This window comes from Vitis riparia, chromosome 19 (genome assembly GCF_004353265.1).
Source record: "Vitis riparia cultivar Riparia Gloire de Montpellier isolate 1030 chromosome 19, EGFV_Vit.rip_1.0, whole genome shotgun sequence".
In the NCBI taxonomy this organism is placed as follows: domain Eukaryota; kingdom Viridiplantae; phylum Streptophyta; class Magnoliopsida; order Vitales; family Vitaceae; genus Vitis; species Vitis riparia.
Window position 1 is genome coordinate 5,335,950 of NC_048449.1, and position 23,413 is coordinate 5,359,362.

Below are 23,413 nucleotides of genomic sequence, written 5' to 3' on the forward strand. Positions count from 1 at the left end.
AGGATCTTTGTATAGAAGGTTAGTCTCATTCTTAAATAACACAACCCCAAATGGGAATAGTCTCAACATGCCACAAATTTGGAAGCCTATGTTGACCAGATTTGGAACTCTTAGTTAAGACAGAGATGGAAGGCCTCAGAACAACTTAATTCAATACTCAATAAGCCTCAGTCAACTACTTACGGTCGGTTACATCAATCTTCTTCACTATTCAGCCTGTTTCATCCATTCCTCCATTAGATCCTTGCTAATCATGTTTTTTCATTATACCATATCACTGCTTGTCTTTTTTTCCTCAATTCTGTTGTATCTAAATGATTATCCTCATCCTTGGGGATCATATTCTTTCTCTATACAACTCATTTGTTCAGGGGAAAGGAAGGGGTTTTCAAAAGCCTAGCACACTGGGAAGAGATAGATTGGTTCACATATGCAAGTGCTCTGTTTAGGGTTTTTGAGTTCACGTGTTGCAGGTCCTAAAATAATTTTAAGATTTCTAGGCTCTGTTAGAGGAGTTGTTTGGGTGTTTTTTTGTTTGAGTTCATTTTTAAGAAAAGATTTCTAGGCTACTGATTTTGTTTGAGATTACAAAGAATGTGGGTATCGGGTATTTGGGTTTTTGTTTGAGTTCACGTTTTTTCTTTAATTTTTATTTTCTACTTTCTCAGCATCCAAACAGACCCGTCATTGTTATTAGTGTTGTTGTATTTGCTTGTGTTTGTGATTAGCTAAAAGATTTGATGATGAATCAACATGGTTTTGTTTAGATGCAATTGGTCTAATTCTGAAACCCATTTGGAATTGGGCTGTGCCAATTTATTTAGTATTATGACTATTGATAGAGGTTGATTTAGGTAATATGTCTGGATGCCGAGAAGCTGGAGGAAAATATATGAGAAAAAATATTGAATCCTTGAACTCCTTAATAAATGTAATCATGGCAGTGGTCAAATTTCTTAGAAAATGCTGTTCTGAGCTACTTTCTTATGTTCCTGGATCCCTAGTTAAACTTGGAATCAACTGAGATGTATTTTCTGCTGTTTTGATTCTATTAAAAATCAAAAACAAGTTTGAACATATAATTGATTTTGTTGATTGTAATATGGGAACTGGTAGTGGTTAAAGGGCTATAATGGTTTGAAGGACCACTAAATTATTATAACTCAATAAGTATATAGACTAGGAAAGAAGACCTACATGATAAGAGTCACCTTTTGCTGTGTCCTCCTGCAATTATATTTATACTATATAAGTTTTTTGCTTCAAACCCACCTCCCAAAAACACTAAACTTGCAGACTAGGGAGAGAGCTTAGTGGATAGTCTTTTACAAGAAGGTGAAGAAGAAACAAAACGCATCGTTTTTATCAAACTTGGGGTTGGGTTTTGCTAAACAAAAACTAGTTTTTCATAGCAGGATTTCATTCTACCGAGGAGAGAGCAGCTATGGCTGTCTTTTACTCTTTTTGCCTGCTCTCCAATGCTTCTCTTTTGCTGCAATATGCATCGAGAGAAAGAGAGATGGAGAGGAGACCATGCTGCTGTGTGGCTCAGTTTTCGAGCTTAGTTTCCTTGTGTCTTCCTTTGAATTATGAGTGGTGGGGGAGGCAGAAGTAAGATATGAAAGCCCTTCTATGGAAATTGAGGCTCTCATTGGTAAGTATTTTTTAGAATAATTTTCAAAAAATTGTTACCATAAAACTTTTTTTAGTATAGTTTTTAAAAATTATTACCATAAAATTTGTTTAATTTGTTTTTTATCATTAATTTAAAAATAATTTTTATCTATTATATCCTATTTTTAATCATATTTTTTTGTATTTATATAATTATTTTTAAAATAAGTCAAAATAATTGACATATTTTTCAAAAACATTATGTTTTCTGTATTTAAGAAAAATAAATTTTTTTTTTTATATATATATTTTTCAATTACCAAAAATGTTTTTTTTTGGGAGAATAGAAAAATTGTGGTCTAACAAGACCATAGTTATTTTTATTTTTAATTCAATAAGCTATGAAGCTATTTTTTTCAATATGAAAAGTGTTCTCCAAATCAAAAAAGTGTTATTCTCATTAGTGAATTTTATTTTCTTTTATTTTCTATACATATAGTTGAGGATGAAGTTCAGATGAATGCTATTATTCCTTATGAGACTGGACATCCTCCAATACGTTCATATCGGCTACGTCGACATGCTACTGCCCTACAATCACCATACGTGGTACAACCGTCAATCAAATTTTCAGCGTCTTCATCTGTAGCAAAGCAAGTTTTGGCATATGCATTGGACGATACACGTGATGAAAGGTAAGGTTGAACTTAATTTAGTATAAACAAATACAATTAAGATAGGCAATTAAAATAATTAGTTTTAATTTCTAACATCATAATTATTTATGTGTAGCCAAATATTATGTTCCATGCACAATTTCTTCTTGACAAGGTTTGACTTGAAATGCTTGGGACCCGACAAATTGGTTGACAATAAGGTATTCATATTTAGTTATGTAAAGTTAGGATAAAATTACTCTAAAACTATATATCTAATTTTCATTAATTTACATGAAGGTTGTAACCATGCATTGTCGAATTTTGAATGGTATGGATAAAGAAAATAGGAAGCATTTCTTATCTCCAAACTTTGTGGTAAGGTATGTTGTAAGAATTATAGATTGGTTTTCTTGTTTTACGTAGATTGTTTTAATCTAATGTATGGTTTGTAATTTTTTTATTACAGTCTGATGTGGAAAACAAGAGGGGTTCCTTATCTCCAAAATACATATGTAACAATTTATGGAAATATTTAAAAAATACTCGGTTGTGCACATATGAACAGGTTTTATTTAGTTTAATAAAAGTACTTTGTAGTTGGATATTTTTAAGTATTGTGCAGAAAATACATGAACACAAGTAATTTGATAAAATCATTGTTCTATATTTTTTTTTGTTCCTTTTAGTTGTTCATACCAATATGCAGGAAAAATCATTGGTATTTGATCATTTTGAATATTCATGCGAAAAGAATAGAGTTGTTGGATTCATTAATTGACGGAAGGAAAAAACGGATGGATGCCTTCATAGAGAAACTGGTAAATATAGTTATAGTCCAATTACTTATGTGAATCGTTGTCATTATTTTTTTAAAGATGTCCATATTTATAATTGTATATTGTGTTAAGGTGAACGTTTTGTCAACTGTCATTGGGATTCAAGAAAGAAGACCATCAGTGAACATGACAGAATTTGAATTTGTTGTTCCAGAAGTTGTCCAACAATTGAATCCGTAAGTTGCAAGATTTGTATTCCTCTTTAACCATGGAAAGCAAATCAGGTTATAAATTTACTAATTTGATACCCAATTGACTTATAATTTCCTTAATTACTATTTGCAGAACGGATTGTGGCATATTTGTGATCAAGTTTATGCAATTATGGAGTAACCGTGGAATTTCTCGTGCAATTGCAAATGTATTATATTGTGGTGAATAATATATATATATATATATATATATATATATATATATATATATATATATATATATATATATATATATATATATTATGATCATGAATTTTTCTTAATATTATATTATATACTCTTTTGTACAGGACAAGGTCATAAAGTACAGGGAAAAACTCCTAACACAACTGATAATGTCTCCAGAAAATGAAGTCAGGGAAAATGTCTACCAGGCTATGGATCAGTGATGTTGTAATTTTTTTGGTTTATAGTTGTTGATATTTTTTTATAGTCTGATGGAGTTCCATTTCCAAATTTACTAGTCTGATATTTTTTTACAAATTGGCTTACATCAACTAATTTGTTTGGAACTCATAGCTGCTACTATTTATTAATAATTATTGTTATGGCATCATTTGTTTGTGATCTTCAAATTTCTCTGAATTGCCGTAGGCATTGCACTATCAACTCATCATTTCCCAAACTCCATGGTATCAAAATGATATCACACATTGATAACTCCAACGCATCAATGATAGGCTAATCTGGGATAACTTAGCTCAGCTACTTGGGTGATCAATTTTTTTTTTTTTTTTTTTTCTGCCAAAGTAGAATTGAAATAACAACATCAATAACAAAACAAAAAGACTGTCATATTTGTTGTACTTCACAAAGTTTGGGATCAGACTTACGTGCAAAAAATATTCAGCATGGCAAAAAAACCATTAAGCCTATGCTAACCTGTTTGAATCTCTCATCATTTCCCAAACTCCAAAATATGAGATTGATTTCATAATTATATTGTCATACAATGAGAAATCTAACCCATAAAATAAACACACAATGAGGTCTATTATTATAACTCCAACAACATAAAATTGCACAATCACTGATTCATTGTAGCAATTTTTTTTCACTGTAGTAATAAACACACAATGAGGTCTATTATTTTATCTTATTTTAAAAAATTCCTATTAAACATATTACATTTTCAAGAAACCTATAAGAGAGTAATTTCAAGTATTTCAAAGTCTTTATAACTAAATGACAAAAGGTTTTACACTCTAGTTTTGCATGGTAAAAGCTACCATTTTGAGTCCATTTCAACGAAAACAATTATTTAAAAAATAGAAAAATAAGAAATAGATTTTAATTTAATAAATTAAAATTTTAATATAATTTATTTTTACAGGCAAATAAGTTTATGAATAATTCTATTCTATAATGTTTTCAGATCGTTGCAATTTAAAAAAAAAAAAAAAAAAAATACAACAACTCATTATCAAAGCTAAGAAGACATTTCTAATTTGAGGTTAGAAAAAAAAATTATTGAACCATTATATATAAGAAATTGGTAATCAACCCAAGAAATTGGACTTTATTTAGTCAAAAGATTGCATTGTTAGTTTATGTTGTAATTTATCATACAGTTAGTGTTTTTTTATCGTAATGTTAATGAATTTATGTTGTAAATGTAATTAAAAATATAGGCAAAGCTGTGAACTATTATAATTAAAAATCTAATACAAGTCCACATAATGGAGATAAATAACCTATTACAAATAATTGCAAATACAAATACATCAAAGTACAATACAATTAAGCATTACATATATAATCCAAAACTTAATAGACATGAAGTAAGTGTATGATTAAGCAATTTTCAAACATAGAACAAAAAATAAAAATAGTCCTACTACAACTACTTTCTGCATGAACTCAATTCTTGTTAAAATATGTTTAAAATCTTCATCCACGCCATACATTCTTCTTTGAACAACCTCTTCTGGTTCTTGGTAGGTGTTGCCATCACCATTTCCTTCCGGGAATGCCCATTTAAAGAAATGACAGTCATCTCTAGTATTTGCATATTGACAACAATAATATAACCTATTTGGGTTATCCTTTGATTCAGAGATTCTAACAGCCGCCCTCTGTCTAGGTGAACATTTACACATACAGTTATGATAAAGTAGATATTCACCATTTCTAGTATTACCTCTTATATTTCTAAATGAAGCACTTGAAGATGCCATGATGTAACCTGTATTTCAATGGAAAACAAGTTAAACAAATGTAATGAACATGTACAAAGTGAATAATGATCTTCAAAATAACATTAAAAACATGATTACAAACCACCCTAAATAATGATAAGATCATAAGTCTAAAATAGTGGCATATGTAATACAAACATCTTTGTCATGACAATCAAGTAAATAAGTAAGTTCCAAAACAAATTCTTACAGATTCTAATTTCATAAACCACACATATCATCACAATCAAAATAAGATAAAAAGTAGCATGTCACCAAACAAGCATAACACTAGAATCATGGAGCGGGTAATGGATTTTTGCATGAAGCTCGATTATGGCCTGCAACTTGACATCGTGAACAGAAGATAAGCCTTTTTGAACTAAATTGAGACTCTATTCGACGGTGTCGAGGCCTTCCAGGTGGTCGTTTTGAGCATGGAGGTTTAAGTGAAGGATATAAGCGATCTTGAGCATCATGAACACATCCATCAGCATCAACTATAGGCATATTGTGATTTGGAATTGAATTGAAGTGTCCAGAATATATCAACTCTTGCATTGGAAGCTTGAAATATGAGTCAACATATTCATAAACATCTTGTTTCATCTGGCGTATTGCTGCACATGCATGCTCACAAGGTATTCCGGCCATTTGCCAAGCCTTACAAGTACATGTACGCTATCTCAAATTCACGTCTACATATACTTTCATATTGAATACCTTAAACACACCACCAACATAGGGATATACAGGCAATGACCCACTCTTTATAATGTTTTCCAACAACTTTTCCTCGGTCTTTGGGCCAATTGCAGCTTTCCAATTTTCTGTAGAACCCATATGATCACATGCTAGATGAGCAAACTTATCCATATGTGTCATTACTAAGTTGAAAATTGTGTAATGACGTTCCTCCTTCAGCCAAGCATTGAATGATTCAGCAAGATTAGTTGTCATCTTATCCCATCGTTTTTTGGCAAACTTTGACATTGCCCAATGTTGTGGACTGTTCTCTTCAACCCACTTCGCTAGGTCATTGTTATATGTCTTTAATTTTTCCATGGCTACAACATAATCATCATCCAACCTAGCATACGCAACATTATCAAGTAGCAACAATGCATCCATTTTACATTTTTTTCCCTTCATACTATGTTTCGTCACATAGCTACTAAAATTCTCTTTCACATGACGATAACAATATGCATGATTTTCTACTCCAAAAAGTTGAGAACACTACGAAGGATTGCTTGATGCATATCTGATATTATGACTACCTCTTTATCTGAAGTATGTCTTTCAATTTCTGCAAAACCATAGCCAATCCTCATAGTTTTTTGAACTTACAACACCAAATGCAATTGGGAACATGCCATCATTAGCATCATAAGCTGTTGCAGAAAATAAAGAGCCCCTATAAGGTCCACTCAAATGAGTTGAGTCAATTGCAATAACAGGTCGACAACCCATTAAAAACCCTTGAATTGAAAAAGAATGTGCAATGAACAATTGCCAAAAATGCCCATCTTGTCTGCTATATTCAGCAATCGTCCCTGGATTAATGTCTACCAATCTCTGACATAACCATGGCAACAACATATATGAGTTTTCTGGAAGACCATATATTCTCTCTTTTGCCATTTCTTTGTATGTCCAAGCTTGCTTATAACTCAATGAAACATCATACCGACTCTTGAAGTCTTTGCAAATTTGACGGGGCAAATACTGAGGGGTTGCCCTTATTACTTGCTCTATAACACGAGCACCTCTCCTTCCCCGCATTGAAGGTTGGCTTGAACACTCAACATCTGCACAATGATTGTATACATCAATGAAGATGTTAACCTTCAAAATTTTGGTTGTGCCTACTGAATTAGCAGTTATTCTCCAAGGGCACCCATCCACTAAACAACACACAGATATTCGCTTTGGAGAGTTCTTTTTGAATTTGTATTGAAATCTACCAACTAATGACATCGTATATAATGCATTTCTAAATTCATCTGCATTAGGAAAACTATGCCCACTCCCAATAATAGGTTGAGAACAAAGACTTAAATCATGTGGCATAACTTCAGTTTCTGCACATCTGGACATGAAGCCTTGAGAAAGTCCTAAATTAGACTCATTGTTTGCTTGACATGATGCAACTGAATTGTGTGTTTCCTCCGTACTATTGTGACTGCATATTATAGCACACTCAGTTAATTAATATTAAAAGCACTTTGCATCATGGAATTAATGACAACTAATACAAGATATATCACTTACCAATAATCATTTTGCACATTGACTATACCTCCTTCAACTTCTACTCTTCGAGTCCGTTTTAATACATAAATACGAGCATAATCATAACTATGGGATAACATCATATGCATGTCCTCATCATCATCCAACTGTTGAAGTGTAGATGGATCAAACTCAAGGGTGTAATGAAATGTATATCCATTTGAATTAATATCCAACTGTTCACATGGCTTTGAAACAAATTCAGCATATGACATCCTTTGTCCAATGTACATGTCTTTTTGTTGTCCACCCTTGTATTGTATTTGTTTATCCTCCTTAGGTACAATCTCCCCTCCTTCATGAAGGTAGCCATAAATGGAATTTTCCAAGTCCATTTACCAATTTAGAAGTACGTCTTCTTTCACCGACAATCAAATCAATCTATTTCACAATATTACAATCAATGAAAATTTTACAACAAATACAAAATAAACAAATGAAAATTATAATCAATTGAGACATATTTTATATAATAAATAACAATATTTGTTGTATATTATACATGTTAGGGATATGCCAAAGAACCCATAATTGCCCAGTTTCATAAGAAATTTGACATTTTCAAAATTTTATCTTATCGTAATGTATCGCAATGTTATTGTATTTGTATTGTAATTATACTGTATTTGTATTATACCTCTATATTTTTATATAAAAAAATTAATTTTATAGATTTTTTTTTATCCATCATTGGATTATCATCAACAACTATTTCACAATATTACAATCAATGAAAATTTTACAACGAATACAAAATAAACAAATGAAAATTATAATCAATTGAGACATATTTTATATAATAAATAACAATATTTGTTGTATATTATACATGTTAGGGATATGCCAAAGAACCCATAATTGCCCAGTTTCATAAGAAATTTGACATTTTCAAAATTTTATCTTATCGTAATGTATCGCAATGTTATTGTATTTGTATTGTAATTGTACTGTATTTTTATTATACCTCTATATTTTTATATAAAAAAATTAATTTTATAGATTTTTTTTTTATCCATCATTGGATTATCATCAACAATTATTTCACAATATTACAATCAATGAAAATTTTACAACGAATACAAAATAAACAAATGAAAATTATAATCAATTGAGACATATTTTATATAATAAATAACAATATTTGTTGTATATTATACATGTTAGGGATATGCCAAAGAACCCATAATTGCCCAGTTTCATAAGAAATTTGATATTTTCAAAATTTTACCTTATCGTAATGTATCGCAATGTTATTGTATTTGTATTGTAATTGTACTGTATTTTTATTATACCTCTATATTTTTATATAAAAAAATTAATTTTATAGATTTTTTTTTTATCTATCATTGGATTATCATCAACAACTATTTCACAATATTACAATCAATAAAAATTTTACAATGAATACAAAATAAACAAATGAAAATTATAATCAATTGAGACATATTTTATATAATAAATAACAATATTTGTTGTATATTATACATGTTAGGGATATGTCAAAGAACCCATAATTGCCCAGTTTCATAAGAAATTTGACATTTTCAAAATTTTACCTTATCGTAATGTATCGCAATGTTATTGTATTTGTATTGTAATTGTACTGTATTTTTATTATACCTCTATATTTTTATATAAAAAAATTAATTTTATAGATTTTTTTTTTATCCATTATTGGATTATCATCAACAACTATTTCACAATATTACAATCAATGAAAATTTTACAACGAATACAAAATAAACAAATGAAAATTATAATCAATTGAGACATATTTTATATAATAAATAACAATATTTGTTGTATATTATACATGTTAGGGATATGCCAAAGAACCCATAATTGCCCAGTTTCATAAGAAATTTGACATTTTCAAAATTTTACCTTATCGTAATGTATCACAATGTTATTGTATTTGTATTGTAATTGTACTGTATTTTTATTATACCTCTATATTTTTATATAAAAAAATTAATTTTATAGATTTTTTTTTATCCATCATTGGATTATCATCAACAACTATTTCACAATATTACAATCAATGAAAATTTTACAACAAATACAAAATAAACAAATGAAAATTATAATCAATTGAGACATATTTTATATAATAAATAACAATATTTGTTGTATATTATACATGTTAGGGATATGCCAAAGAACCTATAATTGCCCAGTTTCATAAGAAATTTGACATTTTCAAAATTTTACCTTATCGTAATGTATCGTAATGTTATTGTATTTGTATTGTAATTGTATTGTATTTTTATTATACCTCTATATTTTTATATAAAAAAATTAATTTTATAGATTTTTTTTTATCCATCATTGGATTATCATCAACAACTTCATGTATTGAAATTACAATAGTGTATTTTTGTTATTGTTTTTTTTTTTTTTTATAATTTTGGCTTACAAGGATGCTTTATGATAGGAATACAACATGATAGCCTAGAAATGTCAATTCAGTAAAAAATAATTCAATATTTTGTCATTTTGGTATATTGTAATGTATCATAATGTTAATATTTTTTCATTGTAACTATATTACATTTGTATTGTACTTATACTTTATAACTGAAATAATGGTTCTTTTACACAACCTTCAAACTACTAGGCATTCGACTCATCATACCAAAATAATACTTATACAAAAAGGTAACAAATTTATAACAAAAATATAGTGATCTGAACTCTTTAACAAATTCATAATAAAAGACAAAGTGGTCTCGTACAAAGGAGATTTCAGTTTTCAATGACAATCCAAATATGTTTATAAATACACAAACAAAGTGGTCCCAAACAAGCATGAAACAACTGAGAACATTTTTTCTTCAATCATGTCAAAAAGTCTTAACAACAAAACTAAAGTGCAAACCTTTTCAATGGAAATCAATAATAATCATATCAAACAACTCACCTAGAAAATAAATTAAAACTAAAAACACATCTTCAATATGACCTAAATAATATAAAAAAATTCAAAATAATAAATTTAAATAACATTTAAAAAAAATGTAATTTCTTTCTCAAAACCTCATTCAATATTTCAGATCTAATATCTTACAGTTACATTGTTAAAATTATTAACTTTTCCTTTATTCAATCCGATTTTTAAATTATTTATTTATTTTTCCATAAACTGACGTTTTTTTTGTATTAAAAAAAAAAACTGACCTTTAATGGATTTCTTGCTAGATTCACAAAAAAAAAAAACAAGTTTTGTGTATCGGTTGCAGAGAATGACCTGAAGTGCGCACCTTTTTCCTTTCCCCTTTTTCTTCTACAACTCAGCTCCAGGTAGGTTAAAGAAAGGGAGAATAAACTCTTTTTTAGTTTCTGTTACTTTTCACTTATTAAGGGTAGTATTGACATTTAAACAAAATAAGGTCTTTAGAGGAATTATCATAATTTTACCCTACCCTTTACAATAATCATCAAATTTACCCACCCTCATTAGTCATTTTTTTCCCCAGCCTACCCTTAAGGGTAATTCTCCCTTTTAATATTCTTAAAACACTTTTTCTTTTTGACTTTTGAATTGGAAGCAGTTGTTTACTTGTTTCTTGCCTCCGCGCTTCCCCACACTCCAAACACTCCCACTAGAATTAAACTAGATGAAACAATTTGATTCTCCCCAAGCAGAACCCTAGCGACGATGAAGCTGCCAATCCCAGTCCGTTTGGAAACCAGAATTTGCTCCCTTGGCCTTATCCTCTGATTGGTTGCCGAGAAAACGCAGGAAAATAAAAGAGGCAGGCTTATTTATTATTATTATTATTTTTCTTTCTTTAAGCTTCGGTTTTTCACTGTTTGTTATCTTAGAAAATAAACCTCCATGTATAGTGGAGCTGAGATTCAACTTTCGGAAGCTGAAACAACAGATTTTGTAGGATGCCAAAATTTCATTCTGTTTTCTTTTTCTTACGCTTTCTTAGCAACCAAACAGAGGTCGAGGAATCTGGGGGAAGCAGAAGAGAATTTGAAGTGAATTCTTGGGACATGATTTTTTCCAATCTGGCTCATATTCTATTATGCGCATTTTCTTTGTGTACTCTCTCTGTTTGAATTGAATCTCTAATGTAGGATTGAATGTTCAATTTTGATAACCTATTTTAGTATAAACTGATGACATACCCATATTATGTTTGTATTCATTTCAGATCCAATCATGATATTTACATATGATTTTATGTCATAGGGAAAGGTACTTGCTATTATGGAAGCCAGAAAATTGGAACGTTAGAAAAATTACTGTTACTTCTGTTTCAAATCCTTCCTCATCTTTGAGGTTCTGATTGTTTTCTTTGAATAAATGCGTATTGGTGTTCAATTTTGCCGCTTGAATTAGCCATTAGAAGTATATGAGCATATTATTTGTTTATTAGAGAGCTTGTACAGCATCATATTTAGCTTTTGATTCTGCAAGTACTTCATAAACCTCAAGCTTTGTAGTTACCAAATTGCTTTATGTTGAGAAAGACCTTTGTATTCATTTCTTTTCAGGCTAATGTAGTTTTCTATTTTTGGATTAAATCAAGTCATTTTCTACCTCCCTGAGTCCTGGTTTCTTCAATTTGCTGCTTTGATGTTTTACTTTGATTGTCTTTGGTGTTTCTTTCATCCCTTGTATCTCTTTGAATGGACAGTTAAGAATTTGGATTATTTTCCCTTTTAGAATCATGAATCAGGTTTACATTTGCTTTCAATAAATTGGAATTATATCATCGCTAAAAAGAAAGGGAAGAATGCTTCATGAACCCACATCTTAATGGTTATTTTTCACCAATTTTTTTTTCTTCTAAAAAATTATTTTAAATTTCATTATGGGGTACAACATGAGCTTGTTTTAATTTCTTCAAGCTAGATTCTAAAACTGGTTTCTCAGACCACTGTTGGATCTGAGAATACGTCTAAACCACTGAACGGAGGTCTTTGGAATCCTTGTAAGGTTATTCTTGTAGTCCACAAAGTAGAGTCCAAAACGGACAGAATAGCCCAAGTTCCACTCCCAGTTGTCAAGCAAAGACCACACAAAATAACCACGCACATCACAGTTGTCTTGCCTGTAATTAACTTTTCTGTTAGGTGTCATATACAGAATCCAAGGCCTCAAAGAGAAGTACATGCCAGACAACCCAAGAGAAATCATACCAAGCATTCATCTGGGACTTTCCATTACCTTATAGCAGCAGATAAGTTTGTGAGATAGTCCCTGTGAAAGTTTATCCTCTTGTCATCCTGCAAAGCCTTCTCTAAAGGTATAGAACCTCTATTTGGGTCATCCATGCCTGCACTCATGAGTTTAAATCATGTTATTTTGTGAAAGTCAATGTTTAGCTTAGAAGATTGACACTGCTCACCATTTTCAGTTATAATAACCGGTGGATTGCCATAATTATCTTTCACATATCGAGCTAACTTTCGGATGCCCCATGGCACAATGTGTAGCCAGCGAGAAGCTGCCTGAAGGAGGAAGAAATCATGAGCATGCTTTAATTTGGTATGTTTAAGTAAATGATAGGCCTAAGAAGTTGTGACTTACTCGTTCTCCAATAGCTTCTCCACCTCGAAAAGCTACATTCAAGAACATTTCATCATGATTATCCGTTCATATCTTAGTTGACTTTTATTTAATTTTATTTTTAGATGCAGTAAATAGCGACTAGGCATCTTACAGGTAGTAATAACCGCTGCATCAGATGAAGCATCCCGCAATATGAATTTCCTAATTCGTGTCCTGTCATTCCGGGCGTATAATGTGGTATAATGATTTATGCCAACAAAATCCAAGGACCCCAACAGAAACTTGGCTGTTTTTGGTGAGATCTCTGGTAGTCTCTTTCCCACAAGCCTCTGCATTGACAGTGGATATTCACCGAAGAAAAGTGGATCAAGGAACCTGAGTCAATTTTTGGTGTCATGCACTTCATATATTGGAATTGATTTCTTGCTAATGTCCGTAACTCAAGCTTTATATAGCCCACAAGAGAAATTACCATCTGATTCCAAAGTCCATTGCCCTACGTGCAGCATCTTTGTCCTCATCACTATCAGATATTGGTTCATACCATTTGGCATCCAGTGCCATTCCAATTAGACCCCCTTGACTTTCCTGAAAGACCCTCATAAATGGAAAATAAAATTCTTGTCATTTTCTTTTAATTGATAGGAGAACCAGAATATCTTATAAGACAATCATATTCATGAACAGGAATACCTTGAAATGGAGCTGGTAATTATGATAAGCTGCAGCATGAGACAAGAGGATGTTGTGAGCTACAATGTATGGTTCAGTGGAGGATTCTCCTGTCTTGCAGAACAAATGCCCAAGAATGGAGCACCTCCCAGGAGCTTGAAGACCCGTGTCATAACCTTGGAGTGCGAAACCGTGGGGCTCATTAAAGGTGATCCAGTTCTTGACTCTATCTCCAAAAGCTTGGAAGCAGGTAGAGGCATAATACTCGAAGTCTTTTCTGTGAGTGAATGGAGGCTATTGGTTAAGTCTGTTTCATGTCATGAAAATACCATAGATAATTGTGATGTACTTACACTATCTGTTTGCTTAACCATCCTTCATATCTATCTTCAAGCATCTGTGGAAGATCCCAATGATAGAGAGTTACATAGGGTTGAATTCCTGATAGAAAACAAGAGCTAAACCTTCAATAATCTAATATTCTATGAGAATTAGATTCAATGAGTCATGTTATTGAGAAACCTTTTTCAAGTAAAGCATCTATAAGACTGTTGTAGTATTCTATTCCTTCCAGATTCGGTTCTCCTGTACCATCTGTTAAAAGGAATATTCTAAGACAGTTATTAAAAGTTAAACAAATGATAAGCAAAAACTAGAGGAAAACAAAAATAAGGATGGATTCTTTTCTTACTAGGAAAAATTCTTGACCATGATATTGAGAATCTGTAAGCATCCATTCCCAAATCCTTCATCAAGTCTATATCAGTCTGTAAATTTTGAAATTTAACTTCTCAGTCTTGAGAGAAAAAGTGCAGTCGTTGGTTGACTAAATAAAAAAATGCTTCTAATTGCCTTACTTGGATGTTATGCTTATCTTATCGAGGTTAGTGGCACATCATCATCATCATCATCTTGTTTCTTATTTGTTTATTGATTTGTTTATTTATTTTCCTTTTTCTATTGCTTGAGCTTAAGGTACAAGTTTCTTGTGAAGTTTGCAAGGGATACACTTGACATAAAAAATGGGGAAAAAAAGACATCAAAACTGGAATGGCTTTAAAAATGGAAAGAAATGAAAGTTTTCTTTTCTTCTTCTATTTTCATTTTTAATTTTTGGTGCAAGAAGATTGAAACAATCAACTTATGCCTTTGTACTCTAAACCGATTAAGCAAATCTATAGTCAACCCAATGTATCTTCACAATTCACCTTAAACCGGTGATATTGGTCGACTGCCATATCTGCATTGCTGAAATCCAGGATCCTCCCTGGTAGAACAGACAAACAAGATCAACATATCAAACCCGTCTCTAAATATTATTGTCTTGGGTCATAAGCTGTGTTAATAGAATCAAATTGCAATTGAATAATTTTGAACTCTTACCTGGTTGCCTTGTGAAAGTATCCCATATGCTAACTCCCTTGTTTCCTTCATCCACAGCTCCTTCAAACTACAACATATGATTCCATGTGTCATTCCATTGAATACATCATGAAGAAATTGAAGTTCAGAAAAATGAAAAGCATTACCTGGTAAGCTGAAGAAGCAGTTCCAAAGATGAACCCATCTGGGAAATCAACTCTGCTGATGGATTCAGAGTTCATGAAGAGACAGCTCATCAAAAACAGGACCAGCAAGACTGCCATGGTGAGGTTTCTAGACCATGAACAATGAGTTTGTTTTAGATTGCTGTGAGGGAAGTTTTAAACTAAACTGAAATTGTGTTATTATCTTAAATGTGAAGTTGAAGAAAATATGGTTGAAGAAGAAATTTTAAACAGCAAGTCTGGGTTTTCTCTTGTGGTAGAAGGTGAGTTCAGGGATAGGCTTGGAGATGTTGGCAGTCAAGGAGAACCTGCATAGGAAGTCTTGGTGCTTAGAGGCAAAGCTTGTAGGGAAGGCATTTGAATAAAAAGTTTCAAAATGGGTTAACTTAAACCTTGAGTGTAGCAACATTTCGTATCAACTTCAAGTTTTGTTGGGTAGGGTAGGCAGCCAGCGTAAAATATAAGTCTCAATCCAGAAAAGGGTTAAGCTTTCAGATTGAGTTGAATGACGAAAAAAAGATCATGTAAAGGATGAGCGAATGACTTGTCGGGAAGGCATGAGTGGTGAGTTTCATTTGTCAAAGATGAAAACGAAGTCCAAATGTGATGGCAGCCTTGAGAGATTACTTTTGGATACTCCATTAAGTTATGGTCCTATAGTAGTCTTTGCTTGCCATATTTTTACCTAGATGGCCCATCTAGGTCACTTTTCTATACAAGTCACCGCATGGCCCATTGCTTGTGCCAAATCACTAGCGTTTGGCACGTGGAAACAGGAATGAAAATAGGACGAAAATTAATCATAACCTACATAGAAGATAGGAATCAAAATTTGAGTGACAATGATGTTTAGTTTTCATTCTTACACCCAATGCCTAGCAATTTAAACTATTAGTTAGGTTAATTGATAATTTATTAATTTAATAGGATATTAAAGTCTTGTTTAGGAAAATTAATGAGGTATTATGACTTTGTTATTTTCCCCGCTTATTGGCCCACGTACAAGTTTTTAATGTATGGGCCTCACATGCTTATTTAAAAAGAAGACTACACGTAAAGTAACGTGTTTGAGTATCTATTATCCATTGATCATTCAACAACCATTTTGGATAATAAATGAAAGTTATGGCCTATGATTGCATTTGTATTGCATTCAACTCACATTTTTCATTTTTTCTTTGTGGTCCATGTATAAATAGGGAGTATAATGAGGTGAGTTTTTTTTTTTACTTATCTTGTTTCGCCCTTGATAAGGCAGGTTTGTTTTGGAAATATGTAAACGGGTTTGAGATGGGTTCGGGTTTTATTTTATTTTACTCATCTTGATTATATATAATATTAAATAAGAATTAATTTTAATTGATTTTTTTTTCATTTTTCAACTTTTGTTTAACATATATAGAATATTACTTTTTAGAAAAATAAATTATAAATATCTATAATGTTTATTTATTTATAAATTATATTTATTTTTAATACCATTTAAAATTTTATCAGTAAAAAAATGGAAAAAAAAGGCTAAAAAGATAGAAAAAAATATAAAAAGATTGAACGGGGTAAGGAAAATGTTAAATTTGTTTTTTAGGTAAAGATGAAAATAAATATAAATAAATAAGATGGATTGGTCACCCATCCCAAATCTATCCATTGTCATTCTTATGAACAATGCCCATAAATAGAAAATGAAAGTGGACCTCCAACCATTATAGTTGCAATTAACATATTTATACATTTATGGTGTCCTACCAAAATTATATTAAGAAGTTTATGAAAATATTATTTGAAAAAAAAAATGGGAGTTATTTTTTGAAGTTGGCCAAAGAAGTGTCTTCAAAAAGATTGAAAAACAAATTCTCCCTTTTTTTTTTTCTTTTTTCATTTTTAATTGCAAGACTGTCTTCGGTCTTTATTTTCTATTTAACTATTATTAATTATTTCTCCTTTCACCTCATGTACGATGATGTTCCAAACCTTTGAAGAAGCAACTCTTTCTCTTTGTAATATTTGATTGACGTTATCATTCTTAAAAAAATGCAATATTAATATTCATATTTACAAAAAATTATCATTATATTATTTATTTAAAAATTATCCATTCATGTTGTAGATTGTTTTCCATAACCCATACTGTTTATTACAATTATTTCTATTAATTCCTTGTATCCTAACTTAAGTTATCAGAATTATACCATATGTTTGATAATGAGCATGTATATTATTTCTTAAAAAATAAAATAAAATGAGAAACTCATGAAATTTGTACATTATGTTTTCAAATCATATAAGCACTTAAATAATAATAATTTACAGTCTAAAAATCAAATACTATTATTTTTCAAAATAAAAATGTTTTTAAAAGTTTCATTTGATTTTTACATTAAACCTGTTTTTTGAATTCACATTTTACATTGAACTTGTTCATCATAAGTTCACTTTTTTTTATATATGTTAACTTGTTTTTTAAAGTTGAGTTAGATGTGAAATTCTAAAATTATGATATTTTTAAAATTATTTTTATCATTTTAAGATGTAATTACATTAATTTTTTATGTCAAAATTATGCTTATTTCGGTATAAGTGTAGGTTTATGTTTGAAAAAGAATCACTGTTACCATATAAATATATAATATCCCAACCCTCTACAAAAAACTAAGAATGGTAAGGGAAGGTGGTTTGGGCATCTCTTTCTAGCTCCTAACGGGAAAAGTTTGAGATAAGAATATATGGGATCAAGGCATATTTGAAAAAAATTTAAAAACATGATACCGGAATAGGTTCATATATGACTTTATACCGTTTACCCCAATTATATCTAATGTTTAATAAAAAATTACTTTTTAGTCAATTTATGTTTTATTTTTAATTTTTTTATGATGTATATAATATTACTTTTCATAAAAAAAAATTATAAATATTTTTAATATTTATTTATTTATAAATTACGTTATATTTTTAATAAAATTAAAAAAATTTAAAAATAAAATAAAAAATAATTAAAAATTTTGAAAATTTAATCTGGGTTAGGTGGAACAGGTATATGAATTTTGTGTTTTCATATTGTCTTGTTTTATTTTTTTCTTTGATAATAAATAGGAAAAGATTGGGATGACTCATCAGTCAGGGATGCCCAATAGACTGAGCTACCCATTTTGGCCCGTGGCCAGACACGCTAAAGGTCAGGTTGGGTTGACACTACCCAATTACTATAGTGGGCCAAGTCGGCACGACCCAAAGGAGAGGGTTGTGTTGGGTCTAAAGAGACAGTCTACCATGTCTACTTGACCTTTTTAAAAATATTTTTATTTATTTATTTATTTATTTTTATTACATGTGAAATGTTGATAATATTAATTTTAATAATTATATAATGGTTAGTTTTAGGGATAAAAAAGTAAACTAATAATTTTACTTTTTTTTTTAATTGATGTCAAATATTTATATTATCTTTTTAAATAATTATATAACGACTAGTTTAAAAGATAAATAAATCAATCACTCCCTATTAATATTTTTTATGTTGAATATCTATAACACCTCTTCTAACAACTAGGATAGTTTTAGAGGTAAATAAATAAATGATTTATTATTTTTTTATATTTTATTTCTTTTTATATTCTTTTATTTTAAATTTATTGTTATTTTGATAAAAAAATTCAAATATAATTTTTTTTACTATTTTTAAAAATAAAAAATTAACATTTCTAAAAATTTTACAATTATAAACTCAATAAATATAAATATAAAAAATAAAAAGTATAATTATTAGAGGTGTTTAAAGTAATAAAAAGAAATTTTATTTAATAATAAAAAAATTTAAGACAAAATTACTTAAAAAATTAAATTAAAAATTTTAAGAAAGTGAGTGGCACATGAATCATAGGCCGCCGGCACGATACAACATAATAGGCACGATTGGGCCACAAGCTTATGGGTTATGTTGAGTCACCTATTTGATTTGCATGGGTCAACCCGGTTCGACACGATTTTTAAGTGGGCCGTGTCTGCCCAGCACTTTAGCCTGTAATGGCCCGCTAGGCATAGGGCCGTGCCGTGGACAGATCTAGATGAGGGTGCCCGCACCAAACCCGCCCTGTTGCATTCCTACCCAAAAACCCATCAATTCCACCCATCCAAACACAACCTTTGCCAATGGCACCTATTCCAATACCGGAAAACCCTAACTCAGTTTGAGAAAATCCTGTTTCCCCAACCAAACACTCCCTAGGGCAACCCCCAGCCCACATCACCTCTAAAACCCTAATCTCGCTACTCCTCTCTCCTCCCCTTCCCTCCTTTTCCATCCCCAACTTTCAGACCCCCGAAACCCTAACCCTAATGGGTCGAGTCATCAGAGCTCAGCGTAAAGGTGCTGGCTCAGTCTTCAAGTCCCACACCCACCACCGCAAGGGTCCAGCTCGCTTCCGCAGCCTCGACTTCGGTGAACGCAATGGCTACCTCAAGGGCGTTGTCACCGATATCATCCACGACCCTGGTCGAGGCGCTCCGCTCGCCCGAGTTACCTTCCGTCACCCTTTTCGCTACAAGCATCAGAAGGAGCTGTTCGTGGCCGCTGAAGGCATGTACACTGGCCAGTTCGTCTATTGTGGAAAAAAGGCCAATCTCGTTGTAGGAAATGTATTGCCTGTCAGATCCATTCCTGAGGGTGCCGTTGTGTGTAACGTTGAGCACCATGTTGGTGACCGTGGGGTCTTCGCTAGGGCTTCTGGTGATTACGCCATTGTGGTTAGCCACAACCCGGACAATGGAACCTCTAGGTATGGATTCAGTTTTGTCGTCCTTGATTCTGCTTGTTGAGTTCTTTTTGATTTTATTGATTTGATTTGTGCGATTGAAATATTGAGAAGTTGTTATTTGAATGTGGGTATCATTGGTTTAACTTTTTTGCTTCAAATGATTCATTTTTTGGAGGTTTGCTTTCAGTGTTAATGGGGTTGTTGATTTTTAAGATTAATGATCTGATTTGTTTGGTTGAAATATGGAGAAGTTGCCTTTTGTGTTTCAGTTGCTTGATTTAACTCTACGATTCAAATAATCTTTTTGGGGTTTAGTTTCAGTGTTCAGTGTTGTCATACTGTTGCGGGCTGTTGACTTTTAAGTCTGGTTGAAATATTTTTTTTTTTTATTTAAAAAAGACTTGTTTTGGGCTGAATGATTTTAGCTCTATCGACGATGATGGAGCTATGCATGATTATAATCTAGTTGCTTGAAATGCTGTCGTTTTGGGTTTACTTAGTGGTATGAAATTTAATGGGGGTTTCATGTCTGGAATGGAAATGGAAATGGAAATGGAAATGGAAATCATTTTCATGCTTTGATTCCTGTTGTCTACAGAGACATGCATAGGAATTGCAGAAACACACCAAATCCTGTCAACTAAACCTGATCTTGGAGTTCATTGGTCAAGTTGTATGTGAAGTTATTGAAAATTTGTTATTTTTTGTGTGGGTGTGAATGATTTTTAGCTCTAAAACAGAGCATGATTAACTATGCGGCTTTGTCCTTGATGTCTGCTTTACACCGCGGTTCCACTAACACGCTTTATTTGTCTGGAAGAGGATATTGAGTCCTGGCTGCTAAGAGAAGATGGAGTTAATTTGGTCTATTGACCCGGATGAATGGGAATTTTTGTTTGATTGTGAGGAAGGACTGTAGATACATTTAAGGTTGATGCTATCCTTAAGTTCCTCTGCTAAAAAAAGGATATTTGTAAGTTCCAAAGATTATGCATCTTTGGAAATCATTTTATTTTTTGAAATTTAAGTGTTTCTTTGGCATTGCCTTTTAAAGAACCAGGTGAGCAATCATCTCTATGCCGCTTTGAGTTCCGTTGCAGGCATATAGAAACATCCAATTAGCCATTTCTTTATTTCTTTCAAGCTGTGAGTTCTCTCTCATCTCTTGCAAGATACAGGGGAAGGGCTTATACATTTTATCATTTTCTTGTCCTTGCCTTAAAAAAAATTAAAGGTTTTCTTGATTTCATTAATTATCAAAATGTTTTTGTTTGCTATATCTTTCTTTTCTTTTGTCATTAGAAGTGTTTGCTCTATTGATGATAACAGAATTTTGTATGATAAAAATCTTGTTGCTTTAAATGCTTTCTTTTTGGGTTATGGAATTTAATGGGGTTTTGTGACTGGAATAGAGATGGAAATGTAAATGAAAATCATTTTCATGCTTTGATTTCTGGCATCTCCAGAGATATGAATGGGGATTGCTCACAAACTCCAAATCCTGCCAACTAAATCTGATCTTGGAGTTTATTGATCAAGCTATATGTTATTGAAAATTTGTTATTTGTTTGTGGGTAAGAATGATTTTTAGCTCTAAGAAAAGAGCATGAATGTCCGTGTGGCATCTTCCTTGATGCCGGCTTTACACTGGTTTTACTAACACACTTTATTTGTTCGGGATGAGGATATTGGGTCCTGGCTTCTGAGAGAAGATGAAGTTAATTTGGTCTATTGACTTGGAAAGATGAAGGTTTTTGTTTGGTTGTGAGAGTTCCAGAGAATATGCATTTTTTGAAAATCTTGCTTTTTTCGAAAGTTAAGTGTTTTTCTTGGCATTGCCTTTTAAAGAACCGAGTGAGCAATCGTTTCTATGCTGCTTTGAGTTCCGTTGCAGGCACATAGGAACATCCAATAGGCCATTTCCTTATTTCTTTCAAGCTGAGAGCTCTCTCATCTCTTGTAAGATACAAGGGAAGGGCTTATACATTTTATCATTTTCTTTTCCTTTGCCTTAAAAAAAGTAAAGTCTTCTTAATTTCATTAATCATCAATATGTTTTTGTTTGCTCTATCTTTCTTTTTGTTTATCATTGGCAGTGCGTGCTTTTAAAACAGCCATTAAAAGTGAAGTCTCATATTAGGTTCCTCCTTTACTTCAATGCCCTTGTATTGGAATTTTTTTTTTCATTTACTTGATCACATGGGTGTTGTATTTTTGATCTATCGTCTGATCTATCTGGTTTATGGTTTTGTTATACTGGGTTAAAAATAAGCCTTAATCTAAGATACTTTTCCTGTTTGGCATCCTTGCATTGACAGGATTAAACTTCCATCTGGGGCAAAAAAGATTATACCAAGTGGTTGTCGTGCCATGGTTGGTCAGGTTGCTGGAGGTGGCCGAACTGAGAAGCCAATGCTTAAGGCCGGTAATGCATACCATAAATACCGGGTCAAGCGTAACTGCTGGCCAAAGGTTCGTGGTGTGGCCATGAACCCTGTGGAGCATCCCCATGGTGGTGGTAACCACCAGCATATTGGTCATGCCAGCACTGTTCGCCGTGATGCCCCACCTGGGCAGAAGGTTGGTCTCATCGCTGCCAGGAGGACTGGTCGTCTCCGAGGACAGGCTGCTGCTACTGCAGCCAAAGCTGATAAGGCTTAGAGAGATTTTGAAACATCTGGCGTTTTTCTTGTTTTATTCTCTGTTTTTGTTTTCTCTTGGTCACATTGGCAATACTGCAGTGAAGGGTATACTCAAGTGGCATTTTTTTGGGACTAAGTTTAGTTTCCTAGATGTCTTTTTTCTTGAAGAATTACTTGGTTATTATGATTGTTTTAGTCGAACTAGTCTTATGGTATTGTGTGAGTGAGGGGGCTTTGATGGATCATTTTGTGGTATTAATGCTAATTATTCATCAATAATGAGTATCAATCACTCATTCAGGGATGCTTGGAATTGGGTAAAGTCTTGTGGTTTCAATCACGAATTTTGCAAGCACCTGATGTTTTCCTACAAACCAAACATCCCATTTAACTTTGTTTTAATGAATTATTTCTGGTATCGTACTAGAAAAAGTGGTAATGAAATGAATTCTGTTAAAGTACATTCATTTCTTATCAT

General features: G+C 31.8%; 3 protein-coding genes, 1 long non-coding RNA gene and 1 other non-coding gene across 8 annotated transcripts; 2 read left to right on the forward strand and 3 right to left on the reverse strand.

Annotated features, from left to right (window-relative positions):
* Positions 1-4,137: 4,137 nt before the first annotated feature.
* Positions 4,138-4,231, reverse strand: LOC117909695. The gene has a single exon (XR_004650426.1). It is a non-coding gene; the product is annotated as a small nucleolar RNA Z122 (small nucleolar RNA).
* A 2,569-nt stretch (positions 4,232-6,800) lies between these two features.
* On the reverse strand, positions 6,801-8,128 carry LOC117909151. Its single transcript, XM_034823048.1, has 2 exons — positions 7,773-8,128; positions 6,801-7,683 (listed from the first exon to the last, which is right to left on the reverse strand). The coding sequence occupies exons 1-2, from the start codon at positions 8,126-8,128 to the stop codon at positions 6,801-6,803; spliced, it is 1,239 nt and encodes a 412-aa protein (XP_034678939.1).
* A 4,314-nt stretch (positions 8,129-12,442) lies between these two features.
* LOC117908430 (putative beta-glucosidase 41) lies at positions 12,443-15,657 on the reverse strand. The gene is made up of 13 exons (XM_034822010.1): positions 15,522-15,657; positions 15,376-15,442; positions 15,201-15,259; positions 14,684-14,759; positions 14,515-14,586; positions 14,346-14,433; positions 14,014-14,269; positions 13,793-13,908; positions 13,472-13,695; positions 13,339-13,370; positions 13,157-13,259; positions 12,976-13,084; positions 12,443-12,859 (listed from the first exon to the last, which is right to left on the reverse strand). The coding sequence occupies exons 1-13, from the start codon at positions 15,636-15,638 to the stop codon at positions 12,664-12,666; spliced, it is 1,515 nt and encodes a 504-aa protein (XP_034677901.1). The 5' UTR covers positions 15,639-15,657; the 3' UTR covers positions 12,443-12,663.
* On the forward strand, positions 12,853-15,936 carry LOC117908431. Of its 4 annotated transcripts, XR_004650192.1 has the most exons (5): positions 12,853-13,054; positions 13,166-13,296; positions 14,008-14,200; positions 15,433-15,639; positions 15,737-15,936. It is a non-coding gene; the product is annotated as an uncharacterized LOC117908431 (long non-coding RNA). The 4 variants fall into 4 exon arrangements; XR_004650193.1 differs by having other exon boundaries at positions 14,008-14,242; positions 15,433-15,773; XR_004650194.1 differs by lacking the exon at positions 15,737-15,936 and having other exon boundaries at positions 13,443-14,200; positions 15,433-15,729.
* A 3,830-nt stretch (positions 15,937-19,766) lies between these two features.
* Positions 19,767-23,239, forward strand: LOC117908869 (60S ribosomal protein L8-like). Its single transcript, XM_034822668.1, has 2 exons — positions 19,767-20,314; positions 22,612-23,239. The coding sequence occupies exons 1-2, from the start codon at positions 19,875-19,877 to the stop codon at positions 22,952-22,954; spliced, it is 783 nt and encodes a 260-aa protein (XP_034678559.1). The 5' UTR covers positions 19,767-19,874; the 3' UTR covers positions 22,955-23,239.
* Positions 23,240-23,413: the final 174 nt, after the last annotated feature.

Bases quoted from the DNA above. Each gene is read 5' to 3' on its own strand.
- LOC117908430 (XM_034822010.1), bottom strand. From the start codon at position 15,638: ATGGCAGTCTTGCTGGTCCTGTTTTTGATGAGCTGTCTCTTCATGAAC. The intron at 14,587-14,683 runs GTAAGAAAAGAA...TCCTTTTAACAG, and splicing joins ATGGTCAAGAATTTTTCCTA to ATGGTACAGGAGAACCGAAT. The intron at 13,696-13,792 runs GTAATTTCTCTT...AAATTGACTCAG, and splicing joins ATGGACTTTGGAATCAGATG to GTTCCTTGATCCACTTTTCT.
- LOC117908869 (XM_034822668.1), top strand. From the start codon at position 19,875: ATGGGTCGAGTCATCAGAGCTCAGCGTAAAGGTGCTGGCTCAGTCTTC. The intron at 20,315-22,611 runs GTATGGATTCAG...TTGCATTGACAG, and splicing joins CCGGACAATGGAACCTCTAG to GATTAAACTTCCATCTGGGG.
- LOC117909151 (XM_034823048.1), bottom strand. From the start codon at position 8,128: ATGGACTTGGAAAATTCCATTTATGGCTACCTTCATGAAGGAGGGGAG. The intron at 7,684-7,772 runs GTAAGTGATATA...TATAATATGCAG, and splicing joins AATGTGCAAAATGATTATTG to TCACAATAGTACGGAGGAAA.